The sequence below is a fragment of the Portunus trituberculatus genome, chromosome 41 (assembly GCF_017591435.1).
Source record: "Portunus trituberculatus isolate SZX2019 chromosome 41, ASM1759143v1, whole genome shotgun sequence".
NCBI lineage: Eukaryota > Metazoa > Arthropoda > Malacostraca > Decapoda > Portunidae > Portunus > Portunus trituberculatus.
In genome coordinates this window covers 12996227-13016243 of record NC_059295.1, presented here as the reverse complement: position 1 = coordinate 13016243, position 20017 = coordinate 12996227, and the positions used below count along the sequence as shown (strand labels likewise).

The 20017-nt window shown below is 39.3% G+C and overlaps 1 protein-coding gene across 2 annotated transcripts in view; it reads right to left on the bottom strand.

Annotated features, from left to right (window-relative positions):
• Nucleotides 1–20017, bottom strand: part of LOC123516516 — a 54918-nt gene that overhangs the window by 21723 nt on the left and 13178 nt on the right. For both annotated transcript variants that reach the window (XM_045275938.1, XM_045275937.1), the window contains exons 2-3: nt 12675–12751; nt 10663–10834 (exon numbers count right to left, since the gene is read on the bottom strand). In XM_045275938.1, coding sequence (XP_045131873.1) covers nt 10663–10834; nt 12675–12732 — 230 coding nt within the window. In that variant the 5' untranslated portion in view covers nt 12733–12751. The remainder of the gene's footprint in view (nt 1–10662; nt 10835–12674; nt 12752–20017) is intronic.

The window sequence follows — 20017 nt, the reverse complement described above, 5'->3', positions numbered from 1 at the left end:
AGCGCTGTTCAGCTTCCGCCCATTAGTGGCGCAGGCAATTTTATTTATAGTGGTACCCATATTAGGGCCCATATCACCGCCCAAGCTCATCTTGAGTGTAACCACCTATAACCTGGGTATCATGGTGATATGTAGGTAACTTTAAACCACTCGACAAATGGCAAAGTGTTTTAAGGCTGTACGTGGTGGGATTCGAACCTATGCGTGGACGTCTGCCCGACCCCACGCTCACCACCTTATCCATTATGCCACCGCCTCCCTCTATAAAGGACTATAAAGGAGACATTAAATTAGGCAAGAGCAGATTTTAAACAATTAAGGATCTATTTTGCTCATATTGGGTGAAGTAATAATTATGTACAAAAAGACAGTACAAGGGAAATATGACATATTCTTACAGAAATATAATGAAGGAGTAAAAAAATTTGTACCTGTTTATAGAGTTAAGAAAAAAATACATGCTTGGTACAATAATAGATGCATACAAGCTAAAATGGCAAAAGATAAAGCATGAAAGAAACTCACAAAACAGGGAAATGACCATAACAGACGGCAGTACAAAGATGCCAGAAATTAATATATTAGAGTAAGGAGAAAAAAAGAAAAAACTTTGAGAAAAATGTAGTGAATAAAAGCAAAGATGAACCTAAACTTTTCTACAAGTTTATGAACAGCAAAACAAAGAATAAGGAAACAATTGAAAAAATAATTAAAGAAGGGAAGACATACCAAGCAGAGAAGGAAATGTGTGAAATAATGAATGAGAGCTCCAAAACAGTGTTCAGTGCAGATGATTTCACAGAACCTAATAGGACATTGGATTGCCAAGGATTACAGGAGATTGCAGTGCACAAAGAGGATATTGGAAGATTATTGGAAAAGTTAGGATGTCAGAAAACCAATGGGGCCAGATGGTGTATCAGGCTGGGTGTTAAAAGAATGTAAGGAGCAACTACTGGATCCAATTTGGGAAATAATTACAAGTTAAATAAATGAAGGGAAAGTTCCACTTGAATGGAAGAGAGCCAACATAATACCAATATTTAAAGGAGGAAAGGCAACTGAACTACTAAACTACAGACCAGTGTCACTTACAAGTGTCTTGGGGAAGTTGTGTGAAATATTTATCAGAGAAAAATGGGTTAAATTTCTAGAAGAGGAGCAAGTCACATCAAACACACAATTTGGGTTCAGGACAGGGCGGTCATGTGTATCAAACTTATTAAGCTTCTACTCGAGTTATTGCAGGACTTGAAAACAGAGATGGATGGGTAGACACAGTACACCTGGATATTAAAAAGGCTTTTGATGAAGTCCCTCATGGAAGACTACTTTGGAAACTAAAGAACATAGGAGGAGTGCGAGGAACTTTGCTAGAATGGACAAGAGATTATTTGAAGGATAAGGAAATGAGAAATGTAATCAGAGATACATACTCAACTTGGGGTAAAGTAACTCACAGAGTGCCACAAGGGTCAGTGTTAGCCCCCATTATGTTTCAGATTTATGTAAATGACATTCACATTGGGATAAACAGTTATATAAATTTATTCGCTGATGATGCAAAGCTGCTAAGTTATCAAAACCAGAGAGGACTGTCTGCTGTTGCACGAAGATATAAGCAAGATCTATGAGTGGAGCAGGAAGTGGAAATTGGAGTTTAATGCCAAGAAATGTCACATAATGGAACTAGGAAAGAGTAAGAGAATATGGAACTACAGGCAAACCCCGCTTAACGAACAAGTTACGTGCCTAAAAAACCGTTCGGTGCGTGAATTTTAGTAAGTGAACCAATTATAACAAGTTTGACCCCTGACTTGAACTTCCATTGAGAGTAAACAAAGCGAGAATGCATCATATTACAGTAAAAGGTTTAATGAAAGTAAAAAATTATGAAGTTAAACATTTAAGCAGTTTAATTTAAGTCATTATAATGTACACTAATGTATGTATATAAGTAATTTTACAATGTTGATGATCTTAAATTTATGAAGGGAGGGAGAGTGGAACAGAAAAAATGCTAGCTGGAAACCTGTGGAATGTAAACAAAAGGCGCATCATTGTACCGCATACAAAACTTATGTACCACATTTCCACAAGGCTTTCCATTTTATCCATTGTAGAGTCATGAGTTCGGGTGGTTCTTTTAGCATGCAAGGAAGATACGGTCTCGCCAGCCTTCTTAATAGAGTCTGCTGACTTGAAAATAGCAGAGACAGTAGATGAAGTCAAGCCATGGTGGCGAGTACAGCAATACTCCGCTTAACAAACAGGATAGGGGGTGTCAAAGCTGTTCATACAGCAAAAATTCGTTAAGCAGACATAATTTTCCCATAGGAAACAATGGAAATAGGGGGATGTGTTCTGGGCTGGTCCCCAACATAGCACATGGGTTAAAAAAAAAAATTATATATATTTCTATTAGCTTTTTACAAACCTTGCCCCCAAGAAAGGATTGTTTTGTAATGCATAAAGTGAAATCTTACATGGAATACCAAAAAATAAAGCAGAGATGAGATCGGCCACAGACGAGGTGGAGACTCACGGCGACTCAGCCGCTTCTTCTTCCTATGACCCTTTTAGCCTGCGTGTTGTCTTTCACTACGATATTAAATTTGTTTCTACTCCTCTATTGCCTGCTATAATGGATATCATATCTTAGTATTCATATACGCTCAAGCCATGAGGATAACCTCGACTCCATGGCACTGAGTGATAGTGAATTACTAATGAAATACCGCGGTTTTTCATTGGTAATTCACAACATGCAGGCTAAAAGGGTCACAAGAAGAAGAAGCGGCCAAGTTACCGTGAGTCTCCGCCTCCTCTGTGGCCGATCTCATCTCTGCTTTACTTTTTGGTATTCCATGTAAGATTTCACTTTATGCATTACAAAACAATCCTTTCTTGGGGGGAAGGTTTGTAAAAAGCTAATAAAAAAATGTTGTTTTGTGAACATAAATGCATATATAAGACAGTAACACCATCTCCAGAGGTGGTGTTCCCAGCAACCTCAGAGCAACCTGATAGCAACCTCGTCACCGTCCCTCCAAGCATTCATGGATGCCATTTTGCAGCAGGAGGTTGCTCTGACGTTGTTAAAGAATCTTGGATCCAGCTCCAGGAACGTTAGAAACAGAGGCGGGAAGCCAGCCAATCACAGCGAAGCTGCTGCGTTCAGTCCCTCACCCGGCAAATTCAAACCCAGAAAATTCGCTAAAACGGATGTGGTTGTATGTAATACAGCCTTTTTGGTTTAACTTTATATAGTACGTTAAACCGAAAATTCGTTAGACGAACATTCGTTAAGCGGAGTATTACTGTAATGCTATTAGTTTTCTTGCCTTTCTCGTGTCTGTGAATAATATCCAGCTTCACTTCCTGAGTAAGAGACTTCCTGGTTTTCTTAGCAACTCTAGCCGACATTGCAGGGCTGGTTGCAGGGCATTTTGGTGGCATGTTGAGCGAGGAAAGACAAGCTGCACGTTTTGTCCACGAGAGGCACTGGTGTATCCAAAAGCCTGTCAGTTTGCGTGATACAGCAGGGCTTTCAAACTTGGAAAACATTACCTCGATAAAATTTCATGTCAATTGGGAAGAAATGGATGCAAGCAGTTGCGCTGGACGTTGGGGGAATGATGTGCTACAACTGGCAATGGTAAACACATTGGATCAATAGGTGAAAGATTATACAAGGTATAAAGGTGAAGAAGATCCATCAATGCTGGATTTGGTATTTACAGAAAGACTGGAGCCATGTCCAAACATCAAATATCATACTCTAATAGGAAAAAGTGCTCATGTGGTCCTAGAAATCAAATTCGAGGATCAGCAAATTTTGGAATATAATGAGGGACACAAACACAAGAGACGGAACCATGCTAAATCAAATTTTGGGGGATTAAAAAGTTATTTTGGTAGTATTGATTGGAAAGAAATTATGTATGAAAAGACAATTCAAGGAAAGTATGATATATTTCTAGACAAGTATAATGAGGGGGTAAAGAGATATGTTCCTGAATATAGAGTAAAAGAGAACAAACACACCTGGTATAATGCTATATGTGCAAAAGCTAAAAAGTGTAAGGATGCTGCATGGAAAAAATTAAGAAGGCAATGTAATGAAATAAATAAGAAGCAGTATAAAGAGGCATGAAATGAATCCATTAGGATAAGAAGGGAGGAGGAGAGAAACTTTGAAAAGGATGTAGTGAAGAGATGTGAAAAAGAACCCAAGCTTTTTTTATAAGTATATAAATGGTAAAGTGACAGAGAGACCATTACTAAGTTAATTAAGGGGAATACGATATACGAAACATCAGAAGAAATTAGTGAACTTATGAATGAGAGCTTTAAATCACTATTTAATGAAGAGGGAGAGTTTATAAAGCCAATCAACCCAGCAGCACAGTAAGGATTAAGAGACATCATGGTAAGAAAACAGAAAATCAGAGAATTGCTAGAAAAGGTGGATGTGAGGAAGGCAATGGGACCAGATGGAGTGTCAGGATGGACACTAAGGGAATGCAGTGAGCAACTGGAGAACCAATTTGGGATGTAATTAACAACTCTTTAAAGGAAGGGAAGGTACCAAAGGAATGGAAAAGAGCCAATATAGTCCCATTATACAATGGAGGAAAAAATGACTGAGCCCCTAAATTATAGACCAGTGTCACTAACTAGTGTGGTGGGTAAGATCTGTGAAATTGTTATCAAAGAAAAATGGTTGGAATATCTGGAGAGAAATGAAACCATTAATAACTCCCAATTTGGTTTTAGAAAAGAAAGATCATGTATAACAAACTTACTAAGCTTTTATACAAGTGTAATACATGAAGTACAAGAAAGAGATGGATGGGTGGATGCAGTGTATCTAGATATTAAAAAGGCTTTTGAGAGAGTACCACACAGAAGACTCCTATGGAAAATAGAACACATGGGTGGAATTAACGGAAATATCTTAAATTGGATGACAAATTACTTAACAGATAGGGGAATGAGGACAGTGATAAGAGATACACTATAAAGTTGGAGCAATGTAACCAGTGGCATACCACAGGGTTCGGTGTTGGCACCAATAATGTTCCAAATATATGTTAAAGATATACAAGAGAGTTAAAGTAGCTACATAAAATTTGTTTGCAGATGATGCCAAGCTTTTGAGAGTTATAAAAAAAAACAAAATGATTGTATGGAATTGCAGAAAGATATTGATAAGATCTGGAGATGGAGCCAGAGGTGGAAATTAGAATTTGATACTAAGAAATGCCATGTAATGGAAATGGGTAAAAGTAATAGGAGACCTACATGGGAATATAAAATGGGTGAAGAGATTATAATGAAAAGAAGAGAAGAGAAAGACCTGGGAGTGATTACAGAAGACATCCTGACTCCAGAAATACATATAAATGGATTATTTCTTTCAACATACAAGACACTAACAAACATCAGGGTAGCATTCAATCACATGGATAAAAGTATGATGAAAAAGATACTAACCACTATGATAAGACCTAGACTAGAATATGCAGCAGTAGTATGGTCGCCATATAGGTAGAAAGATATCAAGAAACTAGAAAGGATACAAAGGACTGCTACAAAGATGGTCCCTGAAATAAAAGATCTTCCCTATGAAGAAAGACTGAAGGAGATTGAGCTACCAACTTTGAAGGATAGACGGGAAAGAGGAGACCTAATAACGATGTATAAGTTAGTAAACCATATGGAGAAGATAGATAGACAAGACCTGGTAACACTGACGGAGCAGGAAGACAGACAAACAAGAGGACATTCCAAGAAAATCATGAAAAGTCAGTGTCATAAAAATATCAAGAAGTTCAGTTTTCCACATAGGACAGTAGACATCTGGAATGGATTAAGTGAAGAGATTGTAACAGCAGAAAGTGTGCGCAAATTTAAGGAGAAGTTAGATAAATGTAGATATGGAGACAGGTCACTATGTGCCCCACTCAAACCCTGTAACATACAACTAAGTAAATACACACACACACACACACACACACACACACACACAAAGCCGCGCCACCGCTGAGTGCGGGAGTCCTGAAGACAGCTCGTCTTCAACTGAGGATGAGGGAAAAGGAGCAATTACCTATAGTGTTTACAGGGCCCGGGTATCTCTATAGGGTGTAATTAGTGTCCTGTCGGTGTCCTGTTCTCAAAAAGTGCAGAAAATAGTCCATTTACAAATGAAAATGGAAAATAGTCCCTAACTGGAGAGTTTCGGCAATGTTTTTGTTTTGGGTGAAACAGCTGGCGGTAACATGACGTCGACACTTAGAAGCAGGAGGGACTTTGAGGGATTTGTGACCACTCCAAGTGGATTAAGCAAATTGGACATGGATTCAAGAATTCAAACCTTAGAGAGTAAGTTTGTCAATATTAGATCTATAGAAGAGAAGTTAGATAGAATTATAGCGGAGAATGATACCTTCAAAAAAGAAATCTACATGCTAACGAAAGAGAACAAGGAATTACTGAAAGAGAAAGTGGAAATAGAAAAAGAAAATCAGCATCTAAGGAAACAATGTGATGAAATGGAAAAGAAAATATCTGAAGGTGACTTAGGGAAGGAGGAGTGCCTCAACCTAATTGATGCTAGAATGAAGGAAGTGAAACATGAAAACGAAGAAGTACAGAAGTCCTTCACAGAGATAATGAAAAAGCAAGAAGAAAATAAAGTGATTAGACAGAGTGAAATGGTTAAGGCTTTGAAGGAAAATGAGTATGTGGTGAGAGATATTGCTGAAAAGAAAAAATGCGTGATCATAACAGGTTTAATTAAGAGAGGAAACTAACAGGAATTGGCAAGATAGGAGGGATAAGGAAAATGAGAGGTTAAAGTTTTTACTGAATAAGATCTCCAAGGAGGACGAATGCCTATATACTGAAATAGAGGAAAGTGTGAGACTAGGAGCTTATGAAGAAGGCAAGAGTAGACCATTAAAATTGAAATTAAAGTCTCAGGTGGCAGCCGAGGCCTTACTGAGGAGGGCCTGGAAACTTAAAGACTACGAGGAAACCAAAGCAATTTACATAAGAAGAAATATGACAGGAGGAAAGGTTGAAAATGAGAGAGCTTGTAACTGAAGTGAGAGAGAAGAATGAGGAAAGAACCGAGGAGGAAAAGACCAAGCTTTTTTGGAGGAAGAGAAATGGGAGGCTGAAGAAGTGGTGGATAAAACAGACGGAATAGACATTACACTGACTGAAACATGGAAGAAAGATATTAGGAATGGAATTCAAGTGACATACACAAATATAGATGGATTTCTGTCTAAAAGGCTAGAATGTATGGATTACCTAAGAAACAGTGAACCGGACATAATGTGTGTGGTGGAAACAAAGTTAAAGCCCCAAATAAAGCTAGATTGGTTTGATGTAAAACACTACAAAGTATGGAGAAATGATAGAAAGAATAAAGGAGGTGGTGGTATAATGGTTTTTACTAAAAAGATCTGATAGTGAAGGAGGTGAACTTTAGTAAGGGAAATGAGGAAGTGATAAGTATGCTTATAACAGATGGTAAGAGGGACATTAATATTATAACAGTATACATACCACCCAGAACCAGTGCTTGGAATTATGAACAGTATCAAGAGGTGATGAGAAATACTCTAGACAGAATAAAACAGGAACTCACCAGAAAGGATAGAGTGATGATAGTCGGGGACTTTAACTGTAAGGAAATAGTGTGGGAAGACTACGAAGTGGTGAATGGTGGTGAGTGGGCAGAGGAATTGTTAAAGGTAGCAACAAATAACTTGATGACACAGTGGGTGAGATCACCAACAAGGTGCAGGGGACAGGATGTTGCAGCGAGGTTGGATTTGGTATTTACCAGGGCATCTCTAAAGAGGAAATTGAACATGAATGTCCCTTAGGGAAAAGCGACCATGATGTTCTAAGATTTGAGCTGGATACGGAATTAAGCACGGAAAAGAGTGTGAAGTACAAGGAGGAAAAATTAAATTATGTCAGGGCAAATTACAACCATATGAAACAACCATGAAATTGACTGGTCTGTGGTGTACCAGGAAGTGGATATGCAATTGAAATATGATAAATTTATGGATTTATATAACTGTGCTGTGAAGAAGTTTGTGCCATATCACAGAAAGCAATTGATATATGATAAATTTATGGATTTATATAACTGTGCTGTGAAGAAGTTTGTGCCATATCACAGAATGAGGACTTTAAATAGCAAGCAGTGGTTTAATGGAAATTGTGAAGAAGCAAAAAAGAACAAAGAAAAGGCATGGAAGAAACTTAAGAAAAACAGTGAAGTATTATCAAGAGAAGTCTACAAAACAGCAAGGAATAGATATGTTGAAGTAAGGAGAACAGCACAAAAGGAATATGAACAGAGAGTGGTGGAAAACTGTGATAGTGACCCTAAAATGTTTTACAAATTCATAAATGGAAAACTAAATAAAAGGGAGGCAATAGAAAAAGTAAAAGATGGGGAAGAAGTATATGAGGATGCTAGAGATATAGCTGAAATATTGAACGACAACTTTTGCAAAGTGTTTACAAAGGAGGAGCATTTTACAGGAGAAAGGCCTACAGAAATAAAGCAAATGCAGGACATCATGGTTACTAAAGAAGATATAAGGAAAATTATAAGTAACTTGGATATTAATAAATCAATGGGGCCTGATGGCATATCTGGGAGGTTGCTGAAAGAATGTAAAGATCAATTGTTGAACCCCATATTTGATATTGTGGAAACCTCCATACGAACAGGAATAGTCCCGAAAGAGTGGAAAAGAGCTGACATTGTGCCTATATATAAGAATGGAAGTAGAATGGAACCGTTAAATTACAGACCAGTATCGTTGACTAGTATATTGTGCAAGGTATGTGAAGAAGTAATTAAAGCAAAGTGGAGTGAGTATCTAGAAAGTGAAAACATTCTGAGTGAAAGGCAGTTTGGTTTCAGAAAAGGAAGATCGTGCGTATCCAATTTATTATGTTTTTATTCAAGAGTGACTGACATACTACAACATAGAGGGGGATGGGTGGATGCTATTTACCTGGACTTGAGAAAGGCCTTTGATAAAGTGCCACACAATAGACTGATGCGGAAACTAAAGAAGATTGGAGGAGTAAGTGATAAACTAGCAAAATGGATGGAAAAATTACTTAGTGGGAAGAGAAATGCAAACAGTGGTGAAAGGAAACAAGTCAGAGTGGAAAAAGGTAACCAGTGGAGTTCCACAAGGGTCAGTGCTTGATCCCATCATGTTTTTGATTTATGTTAATGATATGCCAGTAGGAATAGACAGTTACATGAACATGCAGACGATACTAAAATTATGAGGAGAGTAAAGAATGTGGAAGATTGTAACAAGTTACAGGAAGATCTTGATAAAATATATGAGTGGAGTAAAGAGTGGCAGATGGAATTTAATATAAACAAGAACCATGTTATGAAAATGGGAAGAAGTGGATACAGACCAAACAAGAATTACAGGCTGGGAGATGAGAAAATTGAAGAGACCAATGAGGAGAAAGACTTAGGAGTAACTGTGCAAAACACTCTGTCACCGGAGAAATACATAAACAAGATATTTGGGAAAACATATAATATGCTTCAAAATATTGGCCTTGCATTCCACTACCTAGATGAAGGAATGATGAAGAAGATATTATGTACCTTAATAAGACCCCAGTTAGAATATGAAGCTTGTGTCTGGTCACCGCATATGAAGAAAAATGTGAAGAAGGTGTTTCGAAAGGGTACAGAGGCTGGCAACAAAGATGGTACCAGGATTCAAGGAGTTAGACTATGAGGAAAGACTGAGGGAGCTGGGGCTGACCACATTAGAAGAGAGAAGAACAAGGGGAGACATGATAACTATGTATAAATTGGTGAACAAGATTGACATATTGGACAGAGAATTGATAAAGGTGACCACAAGTAATCATCTCTGAGGTCATGGAAAAAAATTAATAAAAGACATCTGTTTAAATGACGTGAGAAAGTACAGTTTCCCGCATCGTAGTATTAATAAATGGAATAAACTGAGCAGTGATGTCGTTGACACGGTGTGTGTCAATCAGATGAAAGAGAGATATGACAGTAGACAAGGAGACAGGACACAGAGAGCTTAGCTCAGGCCCTGTAATACACAAATAGATAAATACAAATAGTTAAATACACACACACACCTCAAAGCTGTGGTATTGTAGTATTTGTGAGGGGAATTAAAAAAAAACACCCAGTCCACCCATTCCATGATACACGTCACATGAGTTGCCAAAGCTCCATAAATTATAACAAAGATCTTTGTTCCCAAAGAGAATACCTCTTCCCCCTAGTGATTTAGTTACCACATGTCTGCAAAACATCAGAGAAAAGAATGATCCATCTGATTTCAAAACACAAGGCATAAAAAATCATGCCTTGATAGATGACCACTGCAAGCCAGCCACTGGAACACACCTAAGTAAATGACCACTGCCGTTTAAGGGTTAAATTCTCCTATTAGTCAACATTTAAAGACATGGCCAAGCAGCTAACAGGAAAAAGTCACAGGTCTGAATGGGACTCATCAATTTCTATTCCTATCTAAGATTAATCCAAGTACATAAAAAAAAAGGTTGGTTATATCAAATCAATAAACAAGACCTTACCTCAATTCTTTGATATTATTTAAAAAGTTTGCTGATATTGGGAATTGTGCTGACAACTGCATCTCAACAGGAGATAATGTCAGGCTTTGAAAACTGAGGTGAAGATCATCTTTTGCATTCTGAACTAGAGTGGTGCCAAGAGGAGATATCATCTTCCTGGTCATGGCTGGACCTGAAAACAAGTAACTCATCTGAAGTCTCTTTAATAAATAGATCTATTCTAAGGGCTCTATGGTAAAACTAAACTGTACTGACACAGGGTGAGGCTGATAATCCATGCAACGTTGCCATATCTCTCATTACTTCAAGGAAAACAGAATAGCAGTTCTTTATTTAATCTACTACATCACTTTGCTGAAAAAGGTTGGGGGGAATGGGGGGACAAGAGACATTAAAGATCTCTGGTGATTATGCCTTATGCAAATTAAATGTCGTTAAGGTGCTGGTCATAGAAGTGAAAATGACTGATAATTTACAGAATACTTACTGTTATGTCTTCTCGAGATACCCAGTTTAATATAATGTGTGGTAAAAAGAATATAGATGAGACAGTATTCTATATTAGTTATTACCTCAAGATGACTTATTTATTGAAGACCATTGGATGATGAGAATTTAAATTTTTTTCCTTGGTCTGTCTGAATAACACACAGTTAAGACAGAGAAGCGTCAGAGTGTCCTTCCATTGTGGCGACCAGATGAGAAATGAGTCAATTTCCACGTGCATGGTGACCTCAATCCCCCTCTTCCCCAATGGAAAATCCTGCCTGGGGTTGAATGGCAACGTCACCTGACCTGATATGCCACATGGTCATGTATGTACATAAATACAGGCAACACCCGCTTAACGAAGGTTCACACAACAAAATTTCGCTACAACAAAAGTTTACTACCATCTGCTCGTTTAACGAACACCAAACTCGCTTTAACGAAATTTCATCCAAGTAATTTTTTCCAAGTTTGAAAGCCCCGCTATATCACGCAAGCTGACAGGCTTTTCAATACACCAGCGCCTCTCGTGAACAAAACGCACACCACTCACTCCCCCTAGTTCAAAACAATAACAGCATCAGCAGCAGCTCGTCTTCCCTTACTCTACATGCCACCAAAACGCCTTGCAATGTCGCCAAGCATTGCTATAAAGACCAGGCAGTCTCTTACTCTCAAAGTGAAGCTGGATATTATTCAAACATGAGAGAGGCAACAAAACTAATAGCATTGCTTCCCACCATGGCTTGACTCCATCTACTGTCAACCATTTTCAAGTCAGCAGACTCTATTAAGAAGGCTGGTGAGATCATACTTTTCTTGCAAGTTAAAAGAACCACTTGAAATCGTGACTTTGCAATGGATAAAATGTAAAGCCTTGTGGAAATGTGGTACATAAGTTTTGTATGCGGTACAATGATGCGCCCTTTGTTTACATTCCACAGGTTGCCAACTAGCGTATTTCCCACTCCACTCTCCCTCCCTTCATAAATTCAAGATCATCAACATTATAAAGTTACTACATTAGTGTACATTATAATGACTTAGTTTTAAATTAAAATACTTAAATGTTTGTTTAACTTCATAATCTTTATTTTCATTAAACCTTTTACTGTACTATAATGCACTCTCACTTTGTTTACTCTCAATGGAAGCTCAAGTCAGGGGTTAAACTTGTTATAATTGGTTCGCTTAACGAAAATTCGCTTAACAAAGGTTTTTTAGGAACATATCCCATTTGTTAAGCAGGGGTTGCCTGTAGCTTCATTTGAGTTGGTATACAACAGTTTTTTGTATCACCTGATATTTAATGAAATAGTCAGAATATGACTATGATTAGAGAACTGTGAGTAATATATGGTGATGTTTTGGTTGGAGATCTGGTAGGATGGTGAACAATACCATGGGTCAGTATAATTTAGTTTTACTATAGTGTACTTAAGCTAACTTCAATCTTCTGATGTCTTTTATCAATATGAAAATGAAAAGCCTTGCTCTAGTAGCCACATACTGCAAGTGCTCACCCAGACGAAGAACACTCCTGGCAGACAGCACTGCCCTCATAGTTTCCACAGCAGCCATCTCCACAATAGGGAAACATCTGGAAATTAGATTGAGGTAAGTACTAAGACAATGGGTATTACAACAAAATACTGGAAAATATTTACATAAAGAAAATTGTGGGAACATTTAAATTTGACCAGCTTTGGTTTTGACTCAACACATCTGCTGCTTGTTACAGGAGTTGATGGCCACAGAATCCCTGGAGCTGGTTATTATCAGCAATGGGTGTAACATCCACCAGAATATGTTCAACAGAGTACAGTCTGGCAACGGAGCAAGTGGTCATGCATAAGGAGGTCTTCATGTCTACTACCAATACTAATGCGTCCCAATGATCTAAACAATTTCCACCTGGATTGTGGCTGGTTGTTAAAAATGAGAATGATGTCCCAAGCTCACAGCCATATTAACCTTTCTGTAGCAGTTATGCACCTATCGGACTCCTTCAGAGATAAAAGATATTCTAAAAACCACTTTCAACTTCTCCACAGATCATTTAAGAATTTATTCATATAATGAATGATTTCCTCCACATTTTGTGTAGAACCATAGGAGAGGTCAGATATTTCTTTGGGGAATACAAAGGTAACCTTGATGCAAAAAGAAAAAATAAATAAACAAAAGAAAGAAAAGCTAATAAATAGTAAAGAGGCATACAGTCCTGCTGTTCTTGTTGTGGTATCTATCATGTTCTTGAGCTTGCTCTTATTGCTAGCATCCTAACTAAACTATGCAGTGAGTTAACCCACTACAGGGGTGGTAGCTAAGCTGTGAGAGTGGTTGCAGGTGTCAGAGACTCAGCAAGGGTGTGAACAGGTGGAGCACTGCACAACATCTGGGACCAGGAGCACTACACTTACACTTGCTGATGTTTTACATATATTTGTTCATCCCCTTTTTCACTTACAACACTGGGGCTGATATGCCACAGCACCCTACAACTCACTCACACACCACAATAATCTTCTAACCTAACTAACCCTACTGGGTGACACCTAACCAGGTGCACCTACCCCAACACAACCTGGGTTCACTCATGGAGGGTCAAATTGACCTCAACAATGGGTGAAACCCTACCCTAACACCTAACTCAGACCATATGCTTGACACTACGAGTTTCCTCCCCACATTTCTTCGTCAAGAAGCTGGGGTGAATTGGGCCACTCCTCAAAAATTTATGAAAAATTTGAAAATTGAAAAAAGTGAATACTGGGTTTGAAAGCCCTCTTCAGTATCTACACAACCTTAAAAAAGTTTTTGGTCCTGACCAAAAACTTAAGGTCCCTAGGACATCCCCCCAAAAAATGTGTTTTTCAAAGTTGCAAAATTTTTGTATCTGAAAAAAAAAAAAAAAAAAAAAACTTTTATTCATTTTCTTCTGAAAGTACACAAAATTTTGTTGCATTTTTATAAAAAAATGCAGGTCATGTAGATAATTCTCTGTTCTTTTGCATGCTTTAATCAGAAATTAAAAATTCCTTTTAGTTTTAGTGCTATAGGCACTTCAATGAGTGGCCCGATTCACCCCGGTGTATTTCATCTACCGGGGTGTATCGGGCCACCACACTTTCATTATGTTTTTGCTAAATTAAAGCTTCCTAATGTTTTTTTTTTTAGTTATAATAGTGTGGATTTTTTTTGTTTGTTTTTTTCAGTTTAGTGATTAACTAAAACACTGAAGGGTGCAAAGAAAAGAGACAGTCATGCCTAGAAAATATGGAAGAGTGAAACCAGAGAATAAGGACCATGAAGAAAATCTAGAAAAAGCAGTGAAAGCAGTGAAAGAAGATAAAGTGAGTGTAAGAACAGCTGCTAAGATGCAAGGAATTGCTAGAACAAGCCTCCAACAAAGACTGGCCACAGGAGAAAAGCCAAAAAAGACTGTGGGTGGCCAACTATCTCTCCCAAAGGAGGCAGAAATGGAACTGGCTGAATGCCTAAAAATCAAAGCTAAATGGGGATTTGGAAACAGTATGAGTTAAGACACTTTGTTAAAATGTATGTTGATTACAATATTTATGAGGACACAGAAATAGGAAGTTACCTGCAGAAATACTGCAAATTTAGGAATAACATCCAAGGAGAGAATTGGTGCACTGCCTTCTAGAAAAGATATAAGCTGTCATGCAAGCTCCCATCAAGTTTTGAAAAAACAAGAAAATCAGCACATTCAGATCCTGAGATTATTTATGGCTATTTTGATATCCTTGAAGCTGAAATGAAAAGACTCCAGCTGCAAAATCGACCAGAATGTATCTGGAACATAGACGAAACATGTCTTTCTATTGATCCTTCAAAGACAAAGGTTATCGCACCTGTTGGAGAAAAGGCTTCCCGTGTTACTGCCACCTCAGGAAGAGAGGCAACCACTGTCACGGCAGGAATAAGTGCTGCTGGAGATAAGCTCCCTCCATTCATTCTCTTCAAGGGGAAGAAGTTTTGGTCATCCTGGAAGGGATCAAAGCCTTATCCTGGAACGCAATATGCCTTTTCTGATTCTGGATGGATGGTGGCGGAGGTCTTTGCCGCCTGATTTGATTTCTTTGCTCAGTACATTATACAAAGGCCTTTGCTTCTTGTTTATGACGGGCATTCCACCCATCTAACATCAACTATCATAAAGAAGGCCAGAGCAGAGGACATAACCATCCTTAAACTTCCTCCTCACACCACTGATGTACTGCAACCTCTCGATGTTTGCTGTTTTAAGCCTTTGAAGACCAGGTGGGATGCCACTATTGCCAAATGGCAAGCAGCAAACTATGCTCGGAAAATTACCAAAGGGGAATTTGTAGATTTGGTAGGCAAGGTTTGGGATGAATGTTTCAGTCTCCCAAATGTAAAACTGGTTTGTATCAACCTGACCGCAGTGTTCATCCAGTGAAAACATTCAACCCAGATCTGTATAAATTATACAAAAGTGTCCAGATATCTTCAGAGCCAGTCCACAAACCAGTGATTCCAAAAAAGGTCAGTCCTCCCAGAGAGATGATTTCCCCTTCAACCTCTTTCGAGCAGATAATGGCAGATGTTTTCAGAAAGTCCTACCCAACCACTAGTGGTACAACACAGACAGTGGCAAGAAGAAAAATAGATGTCTGAAGTCGTGTCATAACGCACAATGAGTTCTTAGAAGCAGTCGAGGAGAAAGAAAAGATGATCCTTGAAAAGAAGAAAGCAGAAAAAAAAAACAAAGAAACAAAACCACAAGAAAGAGGAAAGAAGTTTCATCTGGGGAAGAAGATGTTGACGACTTTCTGGAAGAGTTTGAAGAAGACTGTAGAAAAGAAAAGGAAAGCACTAGGAGAAAGGACATCAAGGAAGAGATTCCACAACAGCACTCCACTAAAGGAGCCCAGTTCAACAGAGGAGGAAAATTCTGAGCTATTGAACAGCAGTCATTCTTCAATCATCAGTATAGACGACACGGACAAAGATGAAGAAATTGAAGGTGTTTAATGCTCGAAAGTACAGTGAAATACAGAAAAAGAGAGAAATAGAAAAAAATGGCTACTATGGGGTGGATTATGGAAAAGCGTGTGATTATGTGTGGCAAAGAGTTCTTGAAAATGAAGTTTTTGGAAAGAAAACCAAATGACAGGTTGAAAAGGGATGATATTGATGACTCTGTTGGTGTGAAATATGTGTTTTGTGGACCCATAAAGCTTGTGGGCACAACACCTTATCAGATTTGAGGTATGGATGTGGCCTATAAGAACTATAAGAAATCTAAAAACATTCAAGAGAGAGAGAGAGAGAGAGAGAGAGAGAGAGAGAGAGAGAGAGAGAGAGAGAGAGAGAGAGAGAGAGAGAGAGAGAGAGAGAAGTGAAAAGAAAACGTAAAATACATAAAATATACTGAAAAAACATTAAAACTTTAGTGGCCCAATCCACCCCATAGTGGCCCAAAGGCTTTCTCAGTGCCAGTGACAGCATTAAAGTCACCCAAGACAATAAGTGCATCATGACAGAGACACTGGTCCAGTACAGAGTCGAGTTTGGCATAGAACGTCTCCTCTTCAGTTTCACACACCTCAGTAGGAGCGTATACTGCAACAACAGACATGAAGCCTAGACTATACTTTAGCCTCAGTCGCATTATACGCTCATCAACCAGAGTAACCTCTACAACGGACAGTTGCAGTCTGATGGAGACGTCTATGGTTATCCCCTTGACATGGTGACCATTGCTCATGAAGAACCAATAGTAAGTAAAATCCTTGCTACTGGTCTTGCCAATGTCAGGCCTCCTTGTCTCAGAGTCCCACTATATCCATCCTCAGCCTACTGAGTTCATCCGATAGATGAGGCAGTCGGTGATCCTCTGAGAAGCTCAGGACGTTCCAAGAGCCTACACATAGAACCCTCCTAAGGTTTACCCCAGGAATGGTCTGATGGGCAGGTGCTATGTCTGCAACCCCACCAGCACCCCCAAAGCTGAAAATAGGGTGAGGGGATCCTCCCGTCCTCTCAGGGCACAGGGATCTTGCAAGCTCTCCCCTGCATCCATCACATGGGTAGGCAAGCCCCTCTGGTGCCTTGGCACCAGAAGGGCATGGTCTGACCCCCAGCAAAACTGGATCAGGGTTGTGGCTAGAGGCTCACCCTCGCCTAAAGCCTCAATCCCAACCTCTACCTCCAACTCTGGTAGCAGCTGTGGACTTTTTTATAGGGAGGGATTGCAAGCCCCACCCAAACCAGATAGGTCAGCCTTGGGCAGGGACACTGGTATCCCTGAGGGTAAAAACCCTGGCTGTCTGAAAAAAGGACAGAAAGGGAGGCAAAGACAGCAGAAACAGAAAGGAACTGAGCTAAGGGAGATAGAGGGCACTCACTCCTCACTTGGATAGAATCCACCCACCACTAAAATCAATAATGTGGTTATCTTCATATTAATGATTTTGGTAAATGTTAAAACAAGACATGCTGCTCTATTTACTAATGTTTGTAGCTCTTAACCCCAAACAAAGGAAGGATTTTCAGATTTGGTCAATAATACTTTTACCCAACCAACGATTATCTGACGAAGCTTATGTTTTTTTTCTGGTGAAACATGTAGTGAATTGTTCTATACAATTTCCATTGTAAATTGAAAGTTTTCAAACTATGACTTTTCAACCCTCTCTTCCCCAACAATCTTCTGGAACCTGTGGGAAATTGGATTTTTTTAGTGATAGGATCATTAAATTGAGTGATGTTCATTGCAAAAGAGATCAGAAATCAACAAAATCACATAAAAATCTCTATGAAAATAAACACATTACACCTTTGATGGTGGCAGTGGCAGGTGCCACAAGTATTGTTGTGTTATTGGTCTGCAGCACTGCTAACGATCAAGAGTTACTAATCTAACATAACATTATAACATCCTAGCTTGGGGTGCAGTTCTAACCAAACCCAACATTTAATCTTGATTTAATGCTCTGCCTAACCCAAAAAAAAAAAAATTTCCCACAGGTTCCCCCAGATTGATTGTGATGAGAGGTAGGCATAAGTTGAAAAATCATTACTTGGAAACTATCCATTTGCAACAGAAATGTGAATCATCAATCAATTCACACCTCACACCAGGAAATACATAAACCACGTCAGAAAATCACTGAGAGCGTGGAACTATAAACTGTCCACAAATTTTTGCAGAGATTTCAATCTTCTGCCTGTCAATAGCTGCAAATGAGTAATAGCATTGAGTTCATTGATAGCACTGTTCACAAAGATTTAGGATCTATAATTTGTAGCAGATTAAAGTTCTGAAATGATAGTAATCAGTTCATCAAATGTGACTAATGATTTAATAGTAAACTTTTACTATCATGCCGTGCCCATATCATGATGACTTTTTTTGTGTGTGTGTGTGTGTGTGTGTGTGTGTGTGTGTGTGTGTGTGTGTGTGTGTGTGTGTGTGTGTGTGTGTGTGTGTGTGTTTACCTAGTTGTAGTTTTAGTTTTACAGGGCCTGGGCTTTATGCTCGTGTGGCCCCGTCTCTCTCTGTGTGTGTGTGTGTGTGTGTGTGTGTGTGTGTGTGTGTGTGTGTGTGTGTGTGTGTGTGTGTGTGTGTGTGTGTGTGTGTGTGTGTTTCACTGTTTGATCTGCTGCAGTCTCTGACGAGACAGCCAGACGTTACCCTACGGAACGAGCTCAGAGCTCATTATTTCCAATCTTCGGATAGGCCTGAGACCAGGCACACACCACACACCAGGACAACAAGGTCACAACTCCTCGATTTACATCCCGTACCTACTCACTGCTAGGTGAACAGGGGCTACACATGAAAGGAGACACACCCAAATATCTCCACCCGGCCGAGGAATCGAACCCCGGTCCTCTGGCTTGTGAAGCCAGCGCTCTAACCACTGAGCTACCGGGCGTGCGCGCGCGCGCGTGTGTGTGTGTGTGTGTGTGTGTGTGTGTGTTTAATTCACCTCAGTCACTTGCTGGTCACCCAGCTAGTCTTCCCCATTACGGAGCAAGCTCAGAGCTCACAGACCGATCTTCGGGTAGGACTGAGACCACAACACACTCTGCACACCGGAAAAGTGAAGCCACAATCCCTTGAGTTACATCCCGTACCTATTTACTGCTAGGTGAACAGGGGCTACACATTAAGAGGCTTGCCCATTTGCCTCGCCACTTCCCAGGACTCGAACCCAGCCCTCTCGATTGTGAGTCGAGCGTGCTAACCACTATACTACACGGTGTGTGTGTGTGTGTGTGTGTGTGTGTGTGTGTGTGTGTGTGTGTGTGTGTGTGTGTGTGTGTGTGTGTGTGTGTATGTGTGTGTGTGTGTATTTACCTAGTTGTATTGTACAGGGTTTGAGCGGGGATCATAGTATCCTGTCTCCATGTCTCCATTTGTCTAGTTTTTCCTTAAAGTTATGCACATAATGTGCTGTAACAACTTCATTATTCAATGCATTCCACTTCTTCACTCTTCTGTGTGCCATTGACTCTTGTACATTGTTATTAGGTCCCCTTGTTCTCTTCTATCTTGTACGGTTGGTAGTCTCATTTCCTTCAGTCGTTCTTCATATGTTAGGTCCTTTAGTTCCAGCACCATCTTTGTAGCAATCTTTTATATCCTTTCTAATCTTCTTGTATCCTTTTTAGAGCTCGGAGACCACACCACTACTGCATATTCCAGCTTTGGACGTATCAAGCTTGTGATGATTTTTTTCATCATATCTTTGTCCATGTATTGAAATGCCACTCTTATATTAGTCAACATTTTATATGATATTCCAAACATCTTGCTTATGTGTTTTTCAGGGCTCAGATTTTCCTGTATAATCACTCCCAGATCTTT